Source organism: Piliocolobus tephrosceles, chromosome 14 (assembly GCF_002776525.5).
Source record: "Piliocolobus tephrosceles isolate RC106 chromosome 14, ASM277652v3, whole genome shotgun sequence".
In the NCBI taxonomy this organism is placed as follows: domain Eukaryota; kingdom Metazoa; phylum Chordata; class Mammalia; order Primates; family Cercopithecidae; genus Piliocolobus; species Piliocolobus tephrosceles.
Genome location: NC_045447.1, coordinates 84,617,093 through 84,637,912, shown reverse-complemented (window position 1 = coordinate 84,637,912; position 20,820 = coordinate 84,617,093). Strand labels below are relative to the sequence as shown.

Below are 20,820 nucleotides of genomic sequence, written 5' to 3'. Positions count from 1 at the left end.
GTTTTCAGAGGAGAAGTGGTGATAAAAGACAGAGGGAAATAATTCTTTTGGGCCTGCTATCAAAGTCTAAATGAGATGGCCCTAGAGGCGTTTTATTTTATAAATTCCTTCTGAATGTTTGGGGGTTTGACTACATCTATATACAAAGCTGGGTAATTCATCCATCAGTCACTCATTCATTTACTGAAAAATATATAAAGATCATCTATTTTGTGCTGGACACTGGACTAGGAGTTGGGTATACAAAGATGCTCTTTCCATGAGATTAAAACTGATGGGAGAGAGAGAGGGAGGGAGGGAGGGATTACTATACCATGTGAAAAATGCTGTAATAGAGGTGTGTATAAAGTACAACAAAACCATAGAAAAGATAGTATAGGTCAGAAAAAGCACACAGAGGTTACATTTTAGCTGGGTGTTGGAGAAGGAATGGGTCTCCACTACAAATTTTTAACAGATTTTTTAAAGATCCTGTGTTTTTAAATAAAGTTCTAGAAAATGCCTGTCCCTACACAAAGGAAAGAAAAATATAATTTATTTGCGCTGAGCTGAGTTGGGTTGGGTTTGAATTGAACATTAAGTTCTATCATGCATCATGTGTTTGTTACACTACTGGAAAATGATGTCTATTAAGAACTAGGTTCCGGAATGATGCTCCTACTTATCAAATTCTTGAAGAAAAAATCCCAGGTAGCAAGCTAATATGCTGCCCTACAAATGGCCGAGGGCTTGTTCCAATAGTCCTTGACCACACACCAGTTTCCACACTTTTTCCATAGAGACTGAACCCTAGGAGGACAGCATCATGTGCATCTGGGAGTGCATCAGTAAATGAGCTTCCTCTCAAAACTCACTAGAGGAAGAATAAGAGCCTGGAGCCAGAACTGGGTACTTTTAATCAGTTCTCCCAGTTTTGAGTGTGTCCCCTTCTTCACCTTTACAAGATATATGTGGAAAAGCCAAGTACATCTGTTCTACCGTAACGAATACCTCTTACTGAAAAACCTCTTTCCTGGTCAGACACGGTAGGTCATGCCTGCAATTCCAGCACTGTGGGACGCTAAGGCAGGCAGATCGCTTGAGCCCAGGACTCTGAGACCAGCTTACGCAGCACAGTGAGACCCTGATGATACAAAAACTAATGAAAAATTAGGGCTGGGCGCCGTGGCTCACGCCTGTAATCTCAGCACTTTGGGAGGCCGAGGCGGGAGGATCACCTGAGGTCAGGAGTTCGAGACCATCCTGACCAACATGGAGAAACCCCATCTCTACTAAAAATACAAAATTAGCCGGGCATGGTGGCACATGCCTGTAATCCCAGCTACTTGGGAGGCTGAGGCAGGAGAATCACTTGAACCCGGGAGGCGGAGGTTGCAGTGAGCCAAGATCATGCCATTGCACTCCAGCCTGGGCAAGAAGAGCAAAACTCTGTCTCAAAAAAAAGAAAAAGAAAAGAAAAGAAAAGAAAAATTAACAGGGTGTGGTGACATGAGCCTCTGATCCCAGCTACCTGGGAGCCTGAGGTGGGAGGGTCACCTGAGCCCAGAGTTCAAGACAGTGGTGAGATACTTTTTCTCAAAAAAAGATAAAGAAAAGCCTCTTTGCTAATATCTTTCACTTCACTTGAGCCATTGAAACCAACAATCAGTTAATAGATGTTCTTTTTGAGACAGTGTTTCACTCCATCACCCAGGCTGGAATGCAGTGATGCCACCTCTGCCTCCCGGGTTCTAGCAATTCTCCTGCCTCAACCTCCCGAGCAGCTGGGACTACAGTTACCTGCCACCACGCCAGGCTAGTTTTTTGTTTTTATTAGAAATGAGGTTTCACTAGGTTGGCCAGGCTGGTCTCAAACTCCTGACCTCAAGTGTTCTACCCGCCTCAACCTCCCAAAGTGCTGGGATTACAGGTGTGAGCCACTACACCTGGCTGATATTCTTTATTATTATTACTCAAGATTTACTCTATACATCATTGCTAACTCAATATTTATGGAACAGCTCTGTGTATGTATGTGTATGTGTATCTCTACTGAAATGAATCTTAAATAACCATGACTTTTCCTACAAAATCACTGACAAACTCATGCTAAGAGCGGAAGAATTCGAATTCAAAATGAATTGTATATAACACATTGAGCAATTTATTTAAACCCCTTTGAGATTTGGTTTACTCATTTCTAAAGTAGTGATGTATACTAAATGCATATCTTATAGGGTTATTGTTGTAATTATTAGAAATAATACATACTAAATGAGCAGCTGTGTCTGGCTCATAGCTAGTGGTTGACAAATTATATCTGTTATCATTATGTTCAAATTGCATTTTTTAAATACAATGAAAAAAAGGAAAAATTGTTGAGTATAATTATTATGCCGTATTCTTAACTCTACTGTACAAATGGTATTTATAACACCAGCATTGTTTAAGGCAAATATCACCAAACTCATTCTAGAGAGAAAAAAACTTGAATTCATGAGCTTGAGTTACTCACCCAAAACAGAACCCCAGTTCCATTGGGGATTTTTTGACTAGGAAAAAAATGTGTATCTTACTCTATTATACTGCCTGTTATATCATCTTCTTTGCACTTTAACAATGAATTTGAGATTGTGGTGAAAATTCCTGTCTAAAAGCAGAGAGCCTAGATTTAGAGTCTATGGATAGGGCTTAGGAGGTAGAATCTGTGGACCCTCTCTGCAATTTATATATAAAAATGTGTGGGTGTGTGAATTTTCTGGACAGAGGGGACAAGCTTTCATGAGATTCTCAAACGTATTTTCAAGTGGACTCAATGAAGGCAAAGAACTATAATAGTTATAAAATTAGGCCACGTTTTCTCAACCTTGACGCTGCTGATATTGCGGGCTGGATAATTCCTTATTTTAGGAAGCTGTCCTGTGTATCATAGGATATTTAGCAGTATCTACCCAGTGGATGCCAGTAGCATGCACATGTGCGCGCGCGCGCACACACACACACACACACACACACACACACATACACAAGCAGTTATGACTACAAAAAAGTCTTCAGACATCTCCACGTGTCCCCCAGGGAATGAAATTGGCCTCTGTTGAGAATTACTGCATTCTGTGATTACATACTCAGATTGGTTGTTTTTTTTCTGATTGCTACCTTATTTTATTTTAACAAATAAAATCTGAAAAGACCCAAACAAGCCAAATATATTACCCTTTAAAGCCTTGGTAGCATTTATATATTTGGAATAACTAAAGTTATGCTAATGCAGTGAGATTACTTTAAAATCCATGTCTATCATCTTAATAATGGCATAATTATCCCAGTTTTGACTAGAATGAAACCTTACTCAGGAGTGTGCAAGAGGAATGCACTGCATTTTCTCTGCCTTTTAACTTATGAATGACTTAATTTATCAGTCAAGAATAAGTAGAAAATGAGTATATTTGGGGACTTTGCTTCTCTTTCAAGAGGCTTTTAAGATAATCAGTTCAATAATTGATGCACTGTTCCAGAAGGTACATAAAATATGCCTATAGAATTTTTCAGTGAGCCAGATGGACTACCAGGCTGGAACTTAAGAAAATGTGCCCAGATGTGTTATACCAAAAGCCTCTCAACAACATTAGGGAGTTCCCATTCAGCACAAAACAGCCAAGTCAGTCCCTGCCTTGTGGCCTAGGGACAGACAGCTGATGAGATTCCTGGACACACAATCATTAGGAGTCCATTTTGAAACTGGTACTATGAGTCTTTGCATAATATAAGAAGCCAGTACACCAAATGCCTCACAGCACGGAAAGCCTGCATATCCGGAAAGACTCCCACTGATCTGCTGCTGGTCCAGAACCACTTAACAAAATCCTGACTCCTTTCCTCCATATTCCACTTCTCAATGGAATTCTCTAAGCCTAGTACTAAGCTCACTTACATAATTCAGAATAAAAACAATAATAATAGCTATCATTTGCTGTGTGCCAGATACCATGTCAGACATGTCATCATCATATCCCCGGAAATAGGTTTTTGTATCTGTGTTTAATAATTTAATAAACAATTGAACAAGAGACTAAGCAAGGGACAATAATAGGATTCAAATTTCTCTCTGACTCCACAGCCTGACCTCCTTCCAACTCTAATAATAATAATACGTTAACATTTATGAAGAACTTACCACGTTGTTTCACATGCCAACTCATTTAATCTTCATAAAATAAATGTGTTATTATTATTCCTAGTTTACAAATAAAACTAGATTAAGCAGCTTGTTCAAGGACACCTAGCTATATTTCTTTGTCTTTCCTTTCTTTTTTTTAATGTTTAAGAAAGGTTTTATTTTGTTTTTGTAATTATTTTTACTCTTTTTGTGTGGATTTTTTTCCATGTAGCTTTTTACTAGCATAGTCAAGATGAAAACCCAGGTATTCTGTCACCAAAGTACATGTGTTTAACCACTACAGTATATATATATAATATATCTTATATATGCATTATATACAATGTATTATATAATGTGTATTATATAATACATATTATATAACATACATATGTGTATATTATCTATATTTTATATTATATATAATATGCACATGTTATATATAATGTATAATATATAATATGTACATATATATTATATATAAGCTATATAATATGTATATATTATATATAATGCATATGTATATATTATGTATGTTCTACAGCAGAGTATAAAATATATAATGTATATATTACATATAATACATTATGTAATTGCATGTATTATATATAGTACATTATATATAATATACACATTATATATTATATATATTATATGCTCTCTTCTGTAAAACACAACAGAAAGATATTTACAAGATTAGGACAGAATCATCTCTCTTAATATTGAACCAACTGGACAACTTAGCTTTAAAAAGAGGAGGCCAGCCCCAGTTCCCACTACTAATGCTCTATTTCTGCACTCCACTCTATCAGATTTTGGTATTTGTATGAAAGCTAAGACTTCTTTGAAATATACGAAGCTAAGTGTTTGGGAAGAATGTTTCTTCTCTTTGATTGTTTTGACCCTCTGGATAGACAGCACAATCAATCTGAACAAAAACAACCCTGAGAAATTAAATTAGAACAGTTTCTGTATTTACTGGCTGAGTTTCCTTAGGTCAAACTAGCTTCTAAATCTCATGAGCACAAACCTTCCTCTCCCAACCCATCTTTTAATCAATGTAAATAAACACAACACGAAGGACCCATGTGTGCTTTTTCATTGATAGAACTTTTTGTAAATAAATGATGAAAGAATTTTATAAAATAAGAGAAAGAGAGAGAGGATGAAAAACAGACCCATGTTTCCTATAAAACTGTTTCGACACAGCTGGCTTGCTCACTTTAAAAGAGTTCTGAGACCACTAAACTATAAAAGAAATAACTAATTAGCATACAACTTTAAAGACAATTTTAAAATATGAATGGATGTCAGACTTTAAGATATTCCTGTTTGGTTTTGAAGTCATGCAATACTTGTGAGATGCATTTTGAAATTGCCTTGAAACTAGTTTAGACCCAGTGTCCTAAGGCATACAAGGAAAGCTATAACGTTTGAATTCCAATAACAGACACCATAGAATGTACTCTTTTAAAATAAAATTGTGGCCAGGCACAGTGGCTCATGCCTGTAATCCCAGCACTTTGGGAGGCTGAGACAGGTGGCTCACGAGGTCAGCCTAGCCAAGATGGTGAAACCCCATCTCAACTAAAAATACAAAAAAAATTAGCCAGGCATGGTGGTGCATGCCTATAATCCCAGCTGTTCAGGAGGCCGAGGCAGACAATTGCTCGAACCCGGGAAGCAGAGGTCGCAGTGAGCCAAGATTGTTCCACTGCACTCCAGCCTGAGTGACAGAGCAAGACTCCATCTCAAAAATAATAATAATACAATAAAAATTTTTTAAAAAAATTGTAAGACTAATTTGAAGCCTCCATTATCATTGATAAAATTAGCATTAGGCTTTTTTGTGTGTGGATGGGCATCCATTCAGGAAGTATGATAGCTAAGAGAAAGTCTTTTGTATTCTATGTTTTGATGCAAGCGATAGAAACCAATCTCCAACTAGCTTAAGCCTAGAAGGGATATATTGACTTACTGAAGGGCATCATGAAACTGGCTTTAGGGGCTGCTACAAGCAGCGACCCAACCACTGTCAGGATTTGCTCTGTTTCTCTTGCAAATCGGCTTCTTTTACTCTGATCAGTTTCACTGGCAGAGGACTCAGCGTCAGATACAATGAACTCACCCCATTACAGAGACACAAGGAACTTCTTTCTCCCAGCTTTAGTTAAAAACAAAACAAAGCAAAGCCAATAAAAGGATTCTGGTTGGCCTGTCTTGGTCACATCCCTGCCTTCTATCACTCTTGCTGGGGCCAGTACCATATTTAATGTAGCCTGGAAAACACACCGACCTTGTGGCCATACTGGGTAGAAACTGTTTATAAAAGGAGGAGGGAATGGGTTCTGGCCAGGAAAAATCAATAGTTATTGCATCCTCATCTTTTTAATATTTTGAGTGATAAAAGGAAAATAATTTGGCATTTAAGAAACAGATCCCAAATAACATACACCATGGAAAGATCCCAAATAACATACATCATGGAAGAAAGAGGAACAAGAGATAACATTATTTTAGAGAGCAGCCTGGAGGATTTTATAAACATGTCAAGATGAAAATCCATCATTTCTACAGCAGGTACAGGTCTGACTCATTAGGGTGCATGATTCTAATGCCCAAGAAAACACCCTCCATAGCCAATGGGATACACTGCAGGAGAAGTATACAAACAGCATTTCTGTCTGAGAGACTGGTTGGTGGTAGAATACTATGCAGTGGGGTGGGGTCACAAGAATAAGAATATAATGGATATTTGGTTTACCCTAGCTTTGTTTATAAGCAGTTTATTTTTGTGTTTTTTTGTTTTGTTTTGTTTTGTTTTTTGAGCTTTCCAATTATTCATTAGCCTTTCAGAACTTAGAAAGGAAGTTTACAGCATTGCAGTCATTCTTGGAATAGTTCAACTATCCCAATTCCAATTTCTCTAAGAACAAAGAGACCCAAAGAGGACCCTGGCCTCCTCCAGGAGCAGAGAAAAAGCACCTGATTCACATAGAGGCCTAAGCTTCCATTTATATGACCCCTATGCCCAGCCTTGACTCGGCCCTACAGACAGCGATGAAAAATGAAGAGGCCTCATTTGTGTTGCACTTTTTAAACTGTTTTTTTGAATCACTGATAGAATTCTGTGGACACTGACTTCAATAGACCAAGCATCTTCTTATCTGGACACAACTGCCTGTCTAAACATCCCTTACCAGCAGTCTAGAAAGTGGACCTCCTCCAGAGGTTCCCATCATTGTCAACATTTATAAGAACACTCAATCATATGGGTTTTCTATTGTTTCTCCCTCTGCTTCCCCACCCTTCCAGATGATAGACATGATGTACTTTGTCATCATTATGCTGGTGGTGCTGATGAGCTTTGGAGTTGCCAGGCAAGCCATCCTTTTTCCCAATGAGGAGCCATCATGGAAACTGGCCAAGAACATCTTCTACATGCCCTATTGGATGATTTATGGGGAAGTGTTTGCGGACCAGATAGACCGTAAGCAAGTTTATGATTCTCATACACCAAAGTCAGGTATTTAAATTCAATTCGGTTGTGTCTTTTCCAAGTTCATTTGTTTGTTCTCAATAAATGGCTCAAGATAGAGGACTGATTCCTAGCTTGCTATCTTGGAGGAAAAAAAAATTACAGAAGGTGAATATACAATTTTAGCAAAGTAGTTCTTGGGTGTTTCTTACTTATGTCATGTTCTGTGACACAAATCGACATCTGGCATGCCAAATTTCATCAAAAAATGAACCACTTAAAAAGATCTAAATTACTTTATGATTCAAAATCCCAGGGCCATGTGTTGAATATTTCAGTATCAGGAATACTTTATGTCACTACCTCCCCACCTCTACCCCAGCCACCAGCCCCAGCCTTTAGAAAATAAATTTCTTGAGTTGGACTTCAGAACAAATAAACAATGCTCAATTTCACCATCAGAATTCAAGAGTAAGGGCAAACATCTGCATGGTATTTTTCTTGCACTGGAAACTATTCTCCAACTCCCTTTCCCACTGTCTTAAATTATGTGCTATTGAGACTCATAGGAAGCTAGTATTCATTGCCTGGAAGTATGGAAAATGCCTTAGGTCATAAACTGAGTTGCTTGCTATAAATGCCAAAAAGAAAATAGTATCTATATTATGAAACGATTCAGTGTGGGGAATGAACGCCAGCAGGCCCCCAAGGTTTCATGCCCTAATAGATGCTGATTCTCTGTAATAAACACTCCTTTTGTATGGAGTTTGAAGATAGTTGTTTCCTAGGAGTCTGTTCCAGGATTTTATTTGGACCAAATGTCAGGACACACCAGGCATTGGGAAATTTTTTGGGAAGAAAGCATCATTAAAGAAACATCTTTCAGTGTGGAGGAGTTGAATCCCAGGAGCAACAATTTCTCATTTCCCCTGAGGAGTTTAGTTCTGGAAATAACATCCCTCCAACATTTTTGAATTAACATTTTTCAGACATTTTTTGCTGACAGACCAGCCATCTGAGCCCTGGACTGTGGACATGGATTAGGGTTACATAACCAGGTAGTATAGCTTATTAAGAGCAGGAGCAGAGACTAGTTAGCATGCCTCCTCCCACTGCCCATCCCGGGTAGGACTGAGACCAGGAAAACAGGGACAAGGCAGCAAAGAGTGTGAGTCCTCCAGGCCTGTGAAGAGGATGTGTACCCTGGCAACAGAACACACCGGTACGTCATTTATTCTTCCACGATGGATTTTGAACAAACCCACTTTCCTTCTCAAAATGCGTTATCTAAGGCAATCAGGACTTTTTGGAACACCTAATTGGAACAAATACTTGTTTCATGAGACTTAGCCAACTCACTGAGGAAGAATTTTAACTGCATCTCTTGGTTGTAATACCTTTGGCTGACAATGTGCAGCCTTCACCAAGACAGCTTGCCAGGGACTGAGGAAAATCCTTTTGAGAGCCTGCTTTTCAGATGGTCCATAAAGGCGAAACAACACTTTTTAAAAACCCACCTATGACCATTCTCCTCAGGGATTAAATGTGCTATTTGCCCCCGAGAAATTGTTTTTCCACTTAGTTATATTATTTTGCCTTTTTTAGTTTTCCTTTCTGCTCCAGAAAGAGATTAAGCCCCCAGGGATGTTTTGACAATGCTCCATTTTGGGATGGGAGAAGGAGGGAGGTGTAGGTGTGTTTTATAAATGGGTTTCTGTCTGTCCCTCTACAAGTGGCCATTTATTGATGTTGTACTATGAACCCAGCCTAGTGCAACAAACACCACCATCTGGCTGAATAAGAGGATTTATTATTGTCATTTTAAAAGAAGGGCTGATTGTAGTTTAGAACTTGAAAACCCCCTGGAGACAGAGAAGAAGTGTTTTGTGTGAGTGAAATATGAAAATAGATTTCCCACCCTGTTAATTAGATCTGTGGAGCTCTACGTGTGTGAGAATAAATTTCAACTCCAAATCCCAACGTATAACTGACCCAGCCTTGGATAGATGCAGCCTTCATGATGCCCTTCCCCAACCACTCACCTTCCTTTTCGACGTTCTGAAAGTGCTACAATGGTAGCCACTGTTCTAAGCTAAATCAGCCAGTTTTCTGTCTAGTGCTAATGAGTATTTGTCCTTTCTCAAATGGATATAGAAGGCTGCCCCCAAAATCTGTCATGACATTTGGCCCAAGTCATTGAATATTCCTGTCCTCCAAATGATTTGATATTCATGTTATGGCCCTGGATGGGCCCAGTGGGGATTGGGTGACTGCCCTACCTGGTCATTCAGAACTGCTCTGGAGTCCCAACTACCAAGCTATTTGAGAAAGGCACAAATCCTTTATGCTGCCCTATGATGTCCTGCCTCTTTTCTGTGTCATGCCCAGGTTGATTTGTGAAGCATGTTTTCAGGCTGATCGGATCTCACATCTGCCTGGACCCACAGCCCTGCCCCGGGTCTGCCAGTCCCATCCTGTGGGCATACCCCTGGTGGGCCTTTTGAAGTGCTGCTCATTCAAACACACCTTCGCAGAGTGACTCATTTCTAACGGAATGCACGTGCTCCATAGCTAACTCTTTCTGTTTTTTTACTTCAGAATTGCTGAGCCCATTTCATGTTTGGGAAAATGCTCTTTCTTAATTGGGTTGGACGTATATGGATGTACAATAGGGCCCTTGGGGTGGGTTTTTAACATCAATCACACACCTCAGAAGAGAGGACGGCTTTGATGCCCTCACTTCTGGGAGGCAATGTTACCTTACTACAGATTTTTGATATGCCTTCCACCTTTTCTTCTGTTATTTGTTCTAAACACAGAGACCAAAGATCGATAAGATCAATAAAGCCTAAGATACTGGAATGAAACTTGTAAGGTTACTTTCCAAATGTGCTTAAAACTAAACCAAAAGGAAAGAAAATGGAGTCGCTGTAAAGTCACAACATAATTTAGGTGCTTTTCACCTCTAAGCCGTGTTGGACTATACACAAATGATAGTTCAGCCTTCATCCAAGTTCTCTGTGGAGACTGAAATGTTTGCTTTGGGTTTAGGAAGCGGAGGAGAGTGAGAGAATGTGATTGGAAGCAGACAATAAGGAACCTGGGGAAGGGACTGTGACTGTCTGCCCTACCCGGAAACGTTGCCTACCGCCCTGATTTAATTCGTGGGAATGCAACTTGCTGTTGTTGTGTGGTTGGTTCCTTTTCAGTTTGTTTGGTTTCTTTCAAATAGCCCAAGATTGTCCTGTGTTTGCTATACAGAAGCCTAGCTCTCCAAGACCCAACCTAACGGCTGCCGTGAAGTAACTTGGGCTCTGGGTTGTTAAATGCATGGCTACCAAATGATGACACCCTTTTGGGGAGTCTCATTTGTGTGACCCATGTGACATGGCCTCTGAGAGCTGGTCAGGATCCCACTGGAGCTTGAGGGGAAAAGCCACTTAGAAGAGAGGAACAGCAGAATTCATTTCCAGCCCAGCAGCATTTCATGCCAAGGCCGGAGCAAAGCTAAAATTAGATGGACTCTTGCCAGCTTAGAAATCTGGTTCTGCATTCTGGTGCGTGAGGTGCCTAGAAGTGTACCTTTGTTGGCAGGGAAAACGGGGTGTCTCTGGCTTTCTCCAGCCCCTGAATGAATACGACTTTCATTTATTTACCGGGCGTCCATGTGCTGCTGGCTGTATATTCAGATTCCCCAGGCTGTACCAGGGCAGGAGAAAAATGAATCATGCTCTTGAATGCATTAAGTAAGGGCCTAAATTTAGTCCTCCTTTCTGCTTCTCTGAGTATTTTTACAAGTTTAGATAGTAATGTGAAAGCAGAATGTCCAAAACTTACTTTCTACCATGACAACTTAATATTATCTCGCCCTTTCCATTCACTCCAAATTAACTATCCGATCTACTTAATGCCTGGGTTATGTTTTTTTTCTTACTGCCTAGGGCTTTTCCATCTCAAATTAATAGGTAGTCTGGGGTAGGAAGGTTTTTGTTTTGTTTTTGCTTTATTTATGTGTGTATATATTTAGTACAAAGGTTTGCTATGAAAAAAAAATCCTTGCTTTTTGGGTCCATGTTGTCTCTGTGATGTTGACTGAATTTAAAGTGTTGTTTTTGTCATGTGTGTGCATGTAAAGCCAAAACACATTCCTGAATTATTTTTCTACCTCAAATTAATTGTTCCTCACTTCCCATGTGGAAATCAGGACAGCTCAAGGAGCCAGTCTCTAAAGTACGCCTGCTTGTGGTGAAGCTTAGAGCAGCATGAACGAAGAAGATGACTATTGTTATGCATTGCAATTGTGAAACGCCAGTTCTCAAGACTCAGGGCTGTGCATCTATTTAGTATTCTGGACTGACCTTCTCTAATGGATTCAGAGCACACGAATGCCTCACAGCTATAGTGTGGGGAGTGTTGCTTGACCAAAGAAAGTATTTTGGAAAAGAAAACTTGAGCCAGTGCCAACTTTTGGGAAACGGAGAATTGTTTTGTTGGGTTTTGTTTTCACAAATTGCTAAGGAAGCAGGCCAATTTAAGGCACCATCCTCATTTTCTGTCCCTGAAAGTCAGCTCACGTTATGGAGAATACCCACCTGACTTGTTTACTAATACAAACTGAAGCTTCAGGATTTACAAATAACAGAGCTACCTGCAGACAGGCCTTTGTGATGATTCCGGACACTGTTTTGATCAACACTTGTTCTATTGTCATAACATTTAATTGGCATTTTCTCACAGGTTGGACTCCACTTTGAGTTCTTTCTTCAGTCAATGAATATTTATTTTCTTTGTACTATGAGCTGGAAACCAGAGCACAGAGATGCCTGTGACAGAGGCACTGTCTTCAAGGAGCTTACAGTCCAGGAAAGGCCAGCTGACACTGACAATGCATGTGTAGGGATGGAGCCAAAGAAAGTAGTCAGTTCCACCTGGGGTGGGAGATGAGACCTTGCAGAGAAAGGGAGGGTTGAGGTGAGCCGCGCAATATGAGCTGATGTTTCAGGCAGATGAGAGCAGGAGGTGTAAGGAGGGGAGAATGGCCTTCCGAACTGCGAATTAGTATAAAAAGTTCCAGGAGCAATGGATACTTTAGTACGGCTGATGGTAGAGTAAGAGGCAAGAGACAGGAAGTAGGACAGAAGGGTCTGAGGAAAGAGATGGGGTACAGATCCTGGAGGACTTCTACTCCATGCTCAGAATAGTACCACGATCAAGATGTATGTTTTCATCAGAGCTCCCAAGCAAAAATGTGGAAGGTCCATAAGAGGGGTTGAGGTAGGAGGTGAGAGGTGAGAGGAAATTTCTAATGCAGCAGCAGCTGGAATGGAGGAAACAGGCAGGATGAAATTTTAGGAAGGAACAATCAAAAGAACCCGAGAAGAAATCAGATGGTGCAGAGGGTGATAGTGGGAAAAGCGGATGAGGATTTAAAACAAAGGAGCTGGAGATTATACCAAGGTTTCTGGCTTAGTCTAAAGGGTGATGTCATTCACTGAGATAGAGAATCTGGGACGAGGAACTATGGGGGTATGGGGATTTTTTCCGTCAAGATTGAATTGAGTTTGAGGTTTCTATGGGAATTCCAGGAAAACCATGAAGAAGGCTATTTTGCACATAGAACTCTGGAGCTCAGTAGAAGCTGGACTGGAGATAGAGATTTAGGGATCAACTATATAACCACCATGATGGTTAATGCCATGATGGGTGAGCTTACCAGAGGGCATAAGTGGAGGGGGAAGAGAAGGCCAGTGGAATACTGAGTGGTCAACAGTGTCAAATGCAAGAGAAAAGCCCAACTGGGTGGATATTTACAGAAGTCCATTTAGTTAGTCCTTCAGGAAGTCACTGGTGACTTTTGCCAGGGGATTTTTATTTCAGTGGCCAGTGCAAAAACCAGTTACAGTGATGTAAGAGTAAATGAGCAGCGGACAAAGCATTTACTAGGGAAGAGGGAGAGAAGTGCTGTATATGTATCAGCGGGGCAGGAGAGACAGAGAAAGCACAATGTAGAGTAGAGCTCTAAGAAGAGTGATGTCTTATAATCACCGCTAGGAAAATGGCAGATGTCACTGACTTGGTACATATCACAGGAGTGCTCTGGGCCACCTATTTGCATAGATAAGTTGTATATTTTCCCAGTCACGACTCTGCACCCGGACATAGTACAGGAAAGACAAATGGCTGGATTAATCCAAGATTGAGGCTTTGCTGTGCCCACATGGCAGAGAGAACAGGGACTAGGGCTATTAAAGATGTTTGCAAGGGTTCTTGAAGTTATACATTGTGAGGTCTAAGATGAAGGGAAAAGAAAGGTATAAAGTTGGTGAAAACCCCAGAGGAAAAAGGAATAATCAAAGGACTAGACTTCTAGCCTGAGAAGCAATTACATTGACTAAAGATCCCGAAGGCTGTGATGATACGATGTGGTCAGGGAATAGTAATTGGTGTTCAGAATTAAGAGGTGAAGCAGTTTAGAATAACGATAAGGTCCAGGGGTAGCTACGAGGATGGGTTCTAGAACATGCTGGAGTTGAGGTCAAGTATCTTGAAGCTAGATTCTTCTGTGTTTGTCAATACAGATATTGAAGTTGTTCACAATAATGACAGAAAGTGTGAACGGGAAGACTTTGATCAAGATGCCCTGAAACTTAAAAAAGAAAGGGCTTTTTGCACAAGAGTAAAAAACAGTGGTTTTGAAAAGGCAAAGAGTATCAATAAAAATGCAGACATTACCTCTGGGAACCACAATGTAGAAAATGTGCAACTTCTACTTGTAAAGGTTACAGAGAGGTGGTGTCTTCCTGCAAGATAGATTTTAATTAAGGCAAGAAAATGGGGAAGTGAACTCATAAAAACATGAGAAAGAAGGCCAGATGCAGTGGCCCATGCAATTCGGGAGGCTGAGGCAGGAGGACCATTTCAGGTCAGGAGTTCAAAGCTCCAGTGACGTATTATTGTGCCACTGCACTCCAGCCTGGGCAACAGAGCAAGACCCTGTCTCAAAAAAAAAAAAAAAGGTACAAGAAAGCAGAGGAGTTTGTATTCAGTGATAATTGGGTTCCAGAAGACTCAGGGGAAAAGGAGAAAAAGGGAACAGCGATAAGAGCTCAGGGGGCAGAAAGCCTAGCATCATATGAGGACAATAGCCCAGGGGAAGGTGGGTGGCTGGATGAGCTTGCATTGTAGGAATAGAGGATGACAGAAAGAAGTAGGGTGGGAGTAACTTAGCCAGAGTTTTAAGAGAGTTAAAGACTGGAACCCTAGTAGTATAAAAGGTCAGATGAAGCTAATGATATCTAGCCCTAAAAGGATGGAATTGGAGACTTTGTGTAACAGAGAAGAGTAACTAGATCCTGAAGAGGAACCTCCCCAAATGGCTAGAGAATTCTCCATCTCAAAGGAGGTTCTCCTTTTGAAATTGGCAATGGCTTGTGATGCTAGAGAAGCATCATTCATCACCTTCCACAAAGGTGAACTCTTGATATAACCTTGGAATATTCCACTTTTCTTTAACTTTTTCCAGACTTGCTAATATCTTGCCTATAATTAAATTGAGTGCTTGTTCCATCTTGACTGTTTTCAGCCTCTGTTGTAATTCTGCCTTTAACAGAGCATTTTTGTTTCACCCTATGTTTGTGTGACTTCAAAGACCATGCTTTTTCTACTCTACCATGACTAGTAAGTCCTCGGTAACCCGGCTACTCCCAGTAGAACTCCAGAAACACCATGTAGCCTGAGCCCGCAAAGCATGTGCAAGCTAGCGTTCACTTTCATACACTCTCGCATGTATATGCAGACTCACATTTCTCTTTTCTCTCCTCCAGCCCTGCTTCTGCCAAGACATTTTTATCTATTCCCCAAATCCTCCTTTCTGTTGCCCCTTCTGAAAACACTCTAAGGTCCCTGAGAGCTTGTACATTTGGAAAAAGCAGCCAGAGAAACTCAAGGGCTATTTCTGGATTCTGTGCTGCCACCTTCCGTTCCCTGGGGTGGGGAGTCCTGAGCCAGTACCTGCTTGAAATACGGGAAGAGAAGTGAGTACTTCTCCATACTATTCCACCACACTAATTTAACCATCTTGTAAGTAAAAACAGGACACCCAAAATAAAAATAAACCCATCGGCTGCACGCATCCTAGACATAACCTACATGTTTCAAAGGAAAGATTATATATGAAGTAGTTGTAATCTGGTGTCATCATAAATCATCTCACAGTGTGGCTGCAGGGATCTCTTAGACTCCCAGAATGGTGGTAAGTCTGGAAATTCTTCAGAACAGCCCTGTACAGAAGCTATTGTGATGGTACTCATCCAGATCTATGTTGTCCAGTACCATAGCTGCTCATCACATATGGCTACTGAGTGCTTGAAATGTGGCTAGTATAAATGAGAAACTAAATTTTTAATATTTCTCTTTTTAATTAACCGAGATTTTAATTTAAATAGCTGCATGTTGCTAGTGGCTACTGAATTAGATAGCTCTGTTCTAGAATATAAAAATCCTTTAGAATGCCAGCTCTGTGAGAGCAGAGACCACATTTTCCTTGTTCACTGCACTGTCTCCAGCCCCTCAATCTGTGTCTCATACAATGTAGGTGCTCAGAAAATAGTTGGTGCATGAATTAAACTCCTTGAAGCAGAGGATAGAGAGTGATGTTGTTATCTGCTTTAAACAATCAATCAAGCAAACAAAAAGATTTCAGGGACTACATATAAAGAAACTAGAAAAGCTGAAGTGTCAGAAATGTCAGTAAAGATGATAAAAAGAAGCTACGTTTGTTATAAAGGAATTTAAAATGTGGATTAAATTAAATGTAGTGATCGTGGATTCATGACACACACACACACGCACAGGGTGGAGGCGGGGAGGAGTGAGAAAGGAAAGTGGAATCAAAGGGGATTCTAAAGTTCCTGAAAGTAGCTAGCTAACTTTGTTTTCAAGAAGAAAATTCCAGCTGCATTCAAGAAATATCTATTGAAAAAGTCATGATTGTAGTATATGTGCAAAGATTAGGCAGCTATAAGGAAGGGAGGGAGGAAATGAGGGAGAGAAGGAAGTAAAAAGGAAGGAAAAGATAAGGAAAGAAGGGAGGGAGGGAGGGAGGGAAGGTAGGAAAGGAAGGAAGGCCGGCCCGCCTACCCGCTGGCACTTGATTGTTGAGGGCAGCAGAGGAAGGAAGAGAGAGCTGTGTGAGCCCAGCTGCAGGACCAGTTGAGGCACATGCAGAGAGCCCCACCAGCTCTGAGCCTCACCATGATAGCAGCGGTTGCCATGCATCCTGTAACTATGGCCTTTCCAAAGGCTCAGTGTTCTGACCAAACACAGCAAGGCAGATGGTTGATTTCCACTCAAAACAGAGTACACCCCTTCTTAATGACGTGGCAAGATTTTAATCGATCTTTATTAACAGCAACCAACAAATAGATCTCCACACAGACTAACTATTAGCAGATGATCCCAGCAAGGCCCATGCTTTAGTTGATTTTCCCTCAAATGGGACAGAGTTCAAATAAGCCTGCAACCTCAATATGTAAGGGAAAGGAAGATGCTCAGGATCTTTTGCAAGATACTATCCAGTGGAGCGAGTCGCTTCCTGCAGTTAGATTTCAGACCACGTCTGTCAAGTGATGTTTGACTGAATTGCTCGGCCTTCAGTCAGATATTTGATATCTAGAACATCAGTGCGAAGGTTCAAGATGAGTGCTTGCTTGGAAAAAGACCCCAATAACTTCAGGTCAAATGCAGGATGTTGAGTCTTCATCTTAGTGACACACTCAATTCAAGGAGATGACACCCACTGGTGAGTTAAGGATAGAGGTGGCTATTCCTTGACCCAGGCTCTGGTTATGTGGGCTTTCATTTTACACTGGACATATATGTTTTATGGACTCTTCTGTGTATATATCTCATAATCTAATACACAAAGGAATAAAGGAGACATCCTCCTATAATATTTTCCAGATTCTAGTTTGAATGGGTTCATTCATTCAGTGACATTTGCTAAGCACTTCAAGGGCCAGGCTCTGTGCCACAAGATGGGAGTTAAAAAGACATACTTTATTGCCTCGGTTTTGAAGGAAGTTGCTGAAGAAGACTGACAGCTAAACACACATTACAAATCAGCGTGATATATATCACATACGTATCTCATATATATCACAGAAGTGTTGTGTAAGGACTTAACTCAAAGGAAAGGACACAGTTTAGCAGTAGGAAGAGGGGACAGAGAAAAGGAAGGGAGGGCCAGATGCACTCTGAGAAAGTCTCCTGGAGGTAACAGTTAAGCTGGATCACAAAGGATATTAAGTGTTTTTCAGACAGATAATGACAGGGCACTCTAAACAGAGGGACTGTTATGTACAAAGCCAGAGGCATGACAGAGCACGCCGGGCGTGGACCTGTGGGGGCCAGAGAGAGTGGAGACATAAGGTGTCCTCCCTGGACCAGCCTGGAACTAGCCTCCGGGTTAGTTCCGTGTACCAGGTGCTCCCAAGCCCCCTGTACCTACCCTGGGTTAATGTGGACACCATATTTTTTTTGTCTGATTTATTGTATGTATCCCTCAGTGGATTCTATGCATTGTGGGGCTTGGGGATGGGTTGGGGCCAGGGTCTGTATTCATCTTTTCCACCATTACTTGAGCAAATAAGTGGAGAAGAGGTTAGTAAGGTAAATTGCTATAAAGGGCTTTATATGTCAGGCTAAGCAACTTGGATCTTGTGGGAAATTCACAGGTCACCTTGTGTGGAGCCTCTTGTTAAGTACAGCTTCAGTTTATGGAACTCATAGGTGTCATTGAAGAGTGGGGAGATGGCAGCTAGAAAACATGCAACCATAATGCTCATTTCTGGGAAATTAGATAAGCCATAAAAAAGCCCTTTGTTCCAAAGTATCTTCTAAAAGAGGGGTAACAACTCTCTCTTTTAAGAGTAGAAATATTCCCTGAACAGGTTAAACCTGCTGACTCTTTTCCCCTTAATGTGAAGTATGTGAATCTCTCCTCTCAACCCTCAAAATAGCTGAAATCAGCATTCAGGAAAGGAGCGTTGAAATGGGGGCAGGTGACATGGAAGCTGATGGCTCAGCATGCATGAGGTGGGCCCTGAACAGCCAGCAGCCAGCATGAGGCAACTGAGTGTCTGGAGGGCAAGGAAAGTGAGACAGGGTGTCGAGAGGCTTCACAAAGACACGTGGTGGCAAAACGGCTTTGCCAACGTTGCAATTTTGTCAAGGGTCCTGGCAGATGCCCAGTTTGCCTCCAAATACTGTCTTCTACGCTGCCTGCGGTAAATTGTTGATGCCTGAACTTGAATATCAGGATCATCTGAAGTTCTACAAGCCTCAGGCTCCTCAGTTCGGTCTGCAGGCATGGGCTTCCTAGCTGCAGCTTTTTCAGTTCAGCTAGTTTTCTCCTCCTGTAAACCCTATCTCTCCCCTTCTGGAAAACTAACAGAGATGCAGAGGAGAGAAAGGAAGAGAGGAGGGAATGAATGTATTTATATACTACTCTCTCTCTCACTTTTTTCTTTTTTATCATTAGTTCATCCACATCAAAAAATCTATTCCCACTTGGCATGGTGGTGCACACCTGTAGTCCCAGCTACTCGTGAGGTTGAGGCAGGAGGACCGCTTGAGCCCAGGAGTTCTGGGTTATAGTGTGCTGTGTTGATCGGGCATCCACAATAAGTTCAGCATCAATGTAGTGACCTCCTGGGAGTGAGGCAGCAGCAGGTTGCCTTAGGAGGGGTGAACTGGTCTAGGTTAGAAATGGAACAGGCCAATACTCCCATGCTGATGGGTAGTGGGATCATGCCCGTGAACAGCCACTGCACTCCAGCCTGGGCAACATAGTAAGACTCTATCTCTAAAAAACTAAAAATAAAAATCTATTATCCAGGAAACTCAAAGGTCTGAAAGGCCCAAGGACAACCCAGAGAAGCTGAGTACTCTCAAATAGGCTTTCTTGTGACCACAAGATAATCTCCCATAGTCAAGGTCTATCTCACTGGTTCTCAACCAGAGGCAGTTGCACCCCCTAACCACCACCCGGCAAAGAGACATTTGGCACTGCCTGGAAGTATTTTGGTTGTCACAACCAAGGGGGTGCTACTAACATCTAGCGGTAGAGGCCAGGGATGCTGCCTAATATCCCATGATGCACAGGACCTCTTCTCCAAAGAATTATCCCCCCCAAAATGTCAATGTGCTGACATTGAGAAAACCTGGGTTCTGAACCCAAAATTCAACTCCTTCTTATTGCTTCTCAAAGAAAAATGACACAATATAGTTGCCTCAATTTGTAAAAAGTCCTAAAGGACAGATCTGAAGGGGCTCCAAGTCCTCACAAACTAAAGCCAGGCAGAGAGTGCTACAGGTCCCCAATGATCATCCCTTACAGGGTTTCACGACATCTCCCTCTGCTCTGCTCACTCTGTCTTCAGACCAAAGACCAAGTTAGGACATCGGGCATTTAGAGTGTCTGAACGGTCAACATGAAGGACCACTTTTGGCAAACGCCAGTAGATCTTGTCCCATGCCCTTGGGCACCAGTTTTGGACATAATAAGCTATCATTGCTATGAAGAACAAGAAGAACCCAGGGCCTTAACCTATCATTTATAACTTACAAATATTTTGCAAATCCAGGTGGAGTCTAGCAAACTTCAATACCTCCCTTCTCAAGTTTGCATCTAAGAGACACCAGTCTTTATTTTTTTGCGGGGGGGTGGGATAGAAAAGCACCATGATGCACTCACAAAGAAAGTGGTCTGAGTGATCTCAGATGTCCTGGCGAAATAGTTCAGTTCAATCAATCCAGCTCACTGTTTGTGATAAAGCACAAAGGGGAATCATACCCCCCATGATAAGACTCAATAGTGATATTTACTGACCAACTTAACACCACTGAACCAAATTGAAAACAGCTTTTAAACATGCACTGAGGCCAGTGACTCTCTCCTGAGTCGAGGGGCTAGCTTTACAGAATCACAGGCCTTGAAGCAAAAGGATGAAGTCTGCTATGTGCCCTTTTTAATATTCTGAACAAGGGCTTCAGAAGTAAAATGTCACTGTGAACTGAATGGTTACAGTACTGTTACAAGAAAGCCAGTTGCTGACAAGTACTTCAAAGTCACTCGTGCCACCTGAGGAACATAATGTTCAAGCACTGAAGGAACTATATATGGTGCATGCGGTTCTATTCTACA

General features: G+C 41.3%; 1 protein-coding gene across 33 annotated transcripts in view; it reads left to right on the top strand.

Moving 5' to 3' along the window:
• TRPM3 (transient receptor potential cation channel subfamily M member 3) overlaps positions 1 to 20,820 on the top strand; it is a 908,811-nt gene that overhangs the window by 839,099 nt on the left and 48,892 nt on the right. For 30 of the 33 annotated variants that reach the window (XM_031934069.1, XM_031934067.1, XM_031934070.1 and 27 more), the window contains one exon: positions 7,454 to 7,628. In XM_031934069.1, the coding sequence (XP_031789929.1) occupies positions 7,454 to 7,628 (175 nt within the window). Of the gene's footprint in view, positions 1 to 7,453; positions 7,665 to 20,820 lie in introns of all 33 variants that reach the window. The other 3 variants (XM_031934060.1, XM_023213261.2, XM_023213259.2) reach the window with 1 other exon arrangement.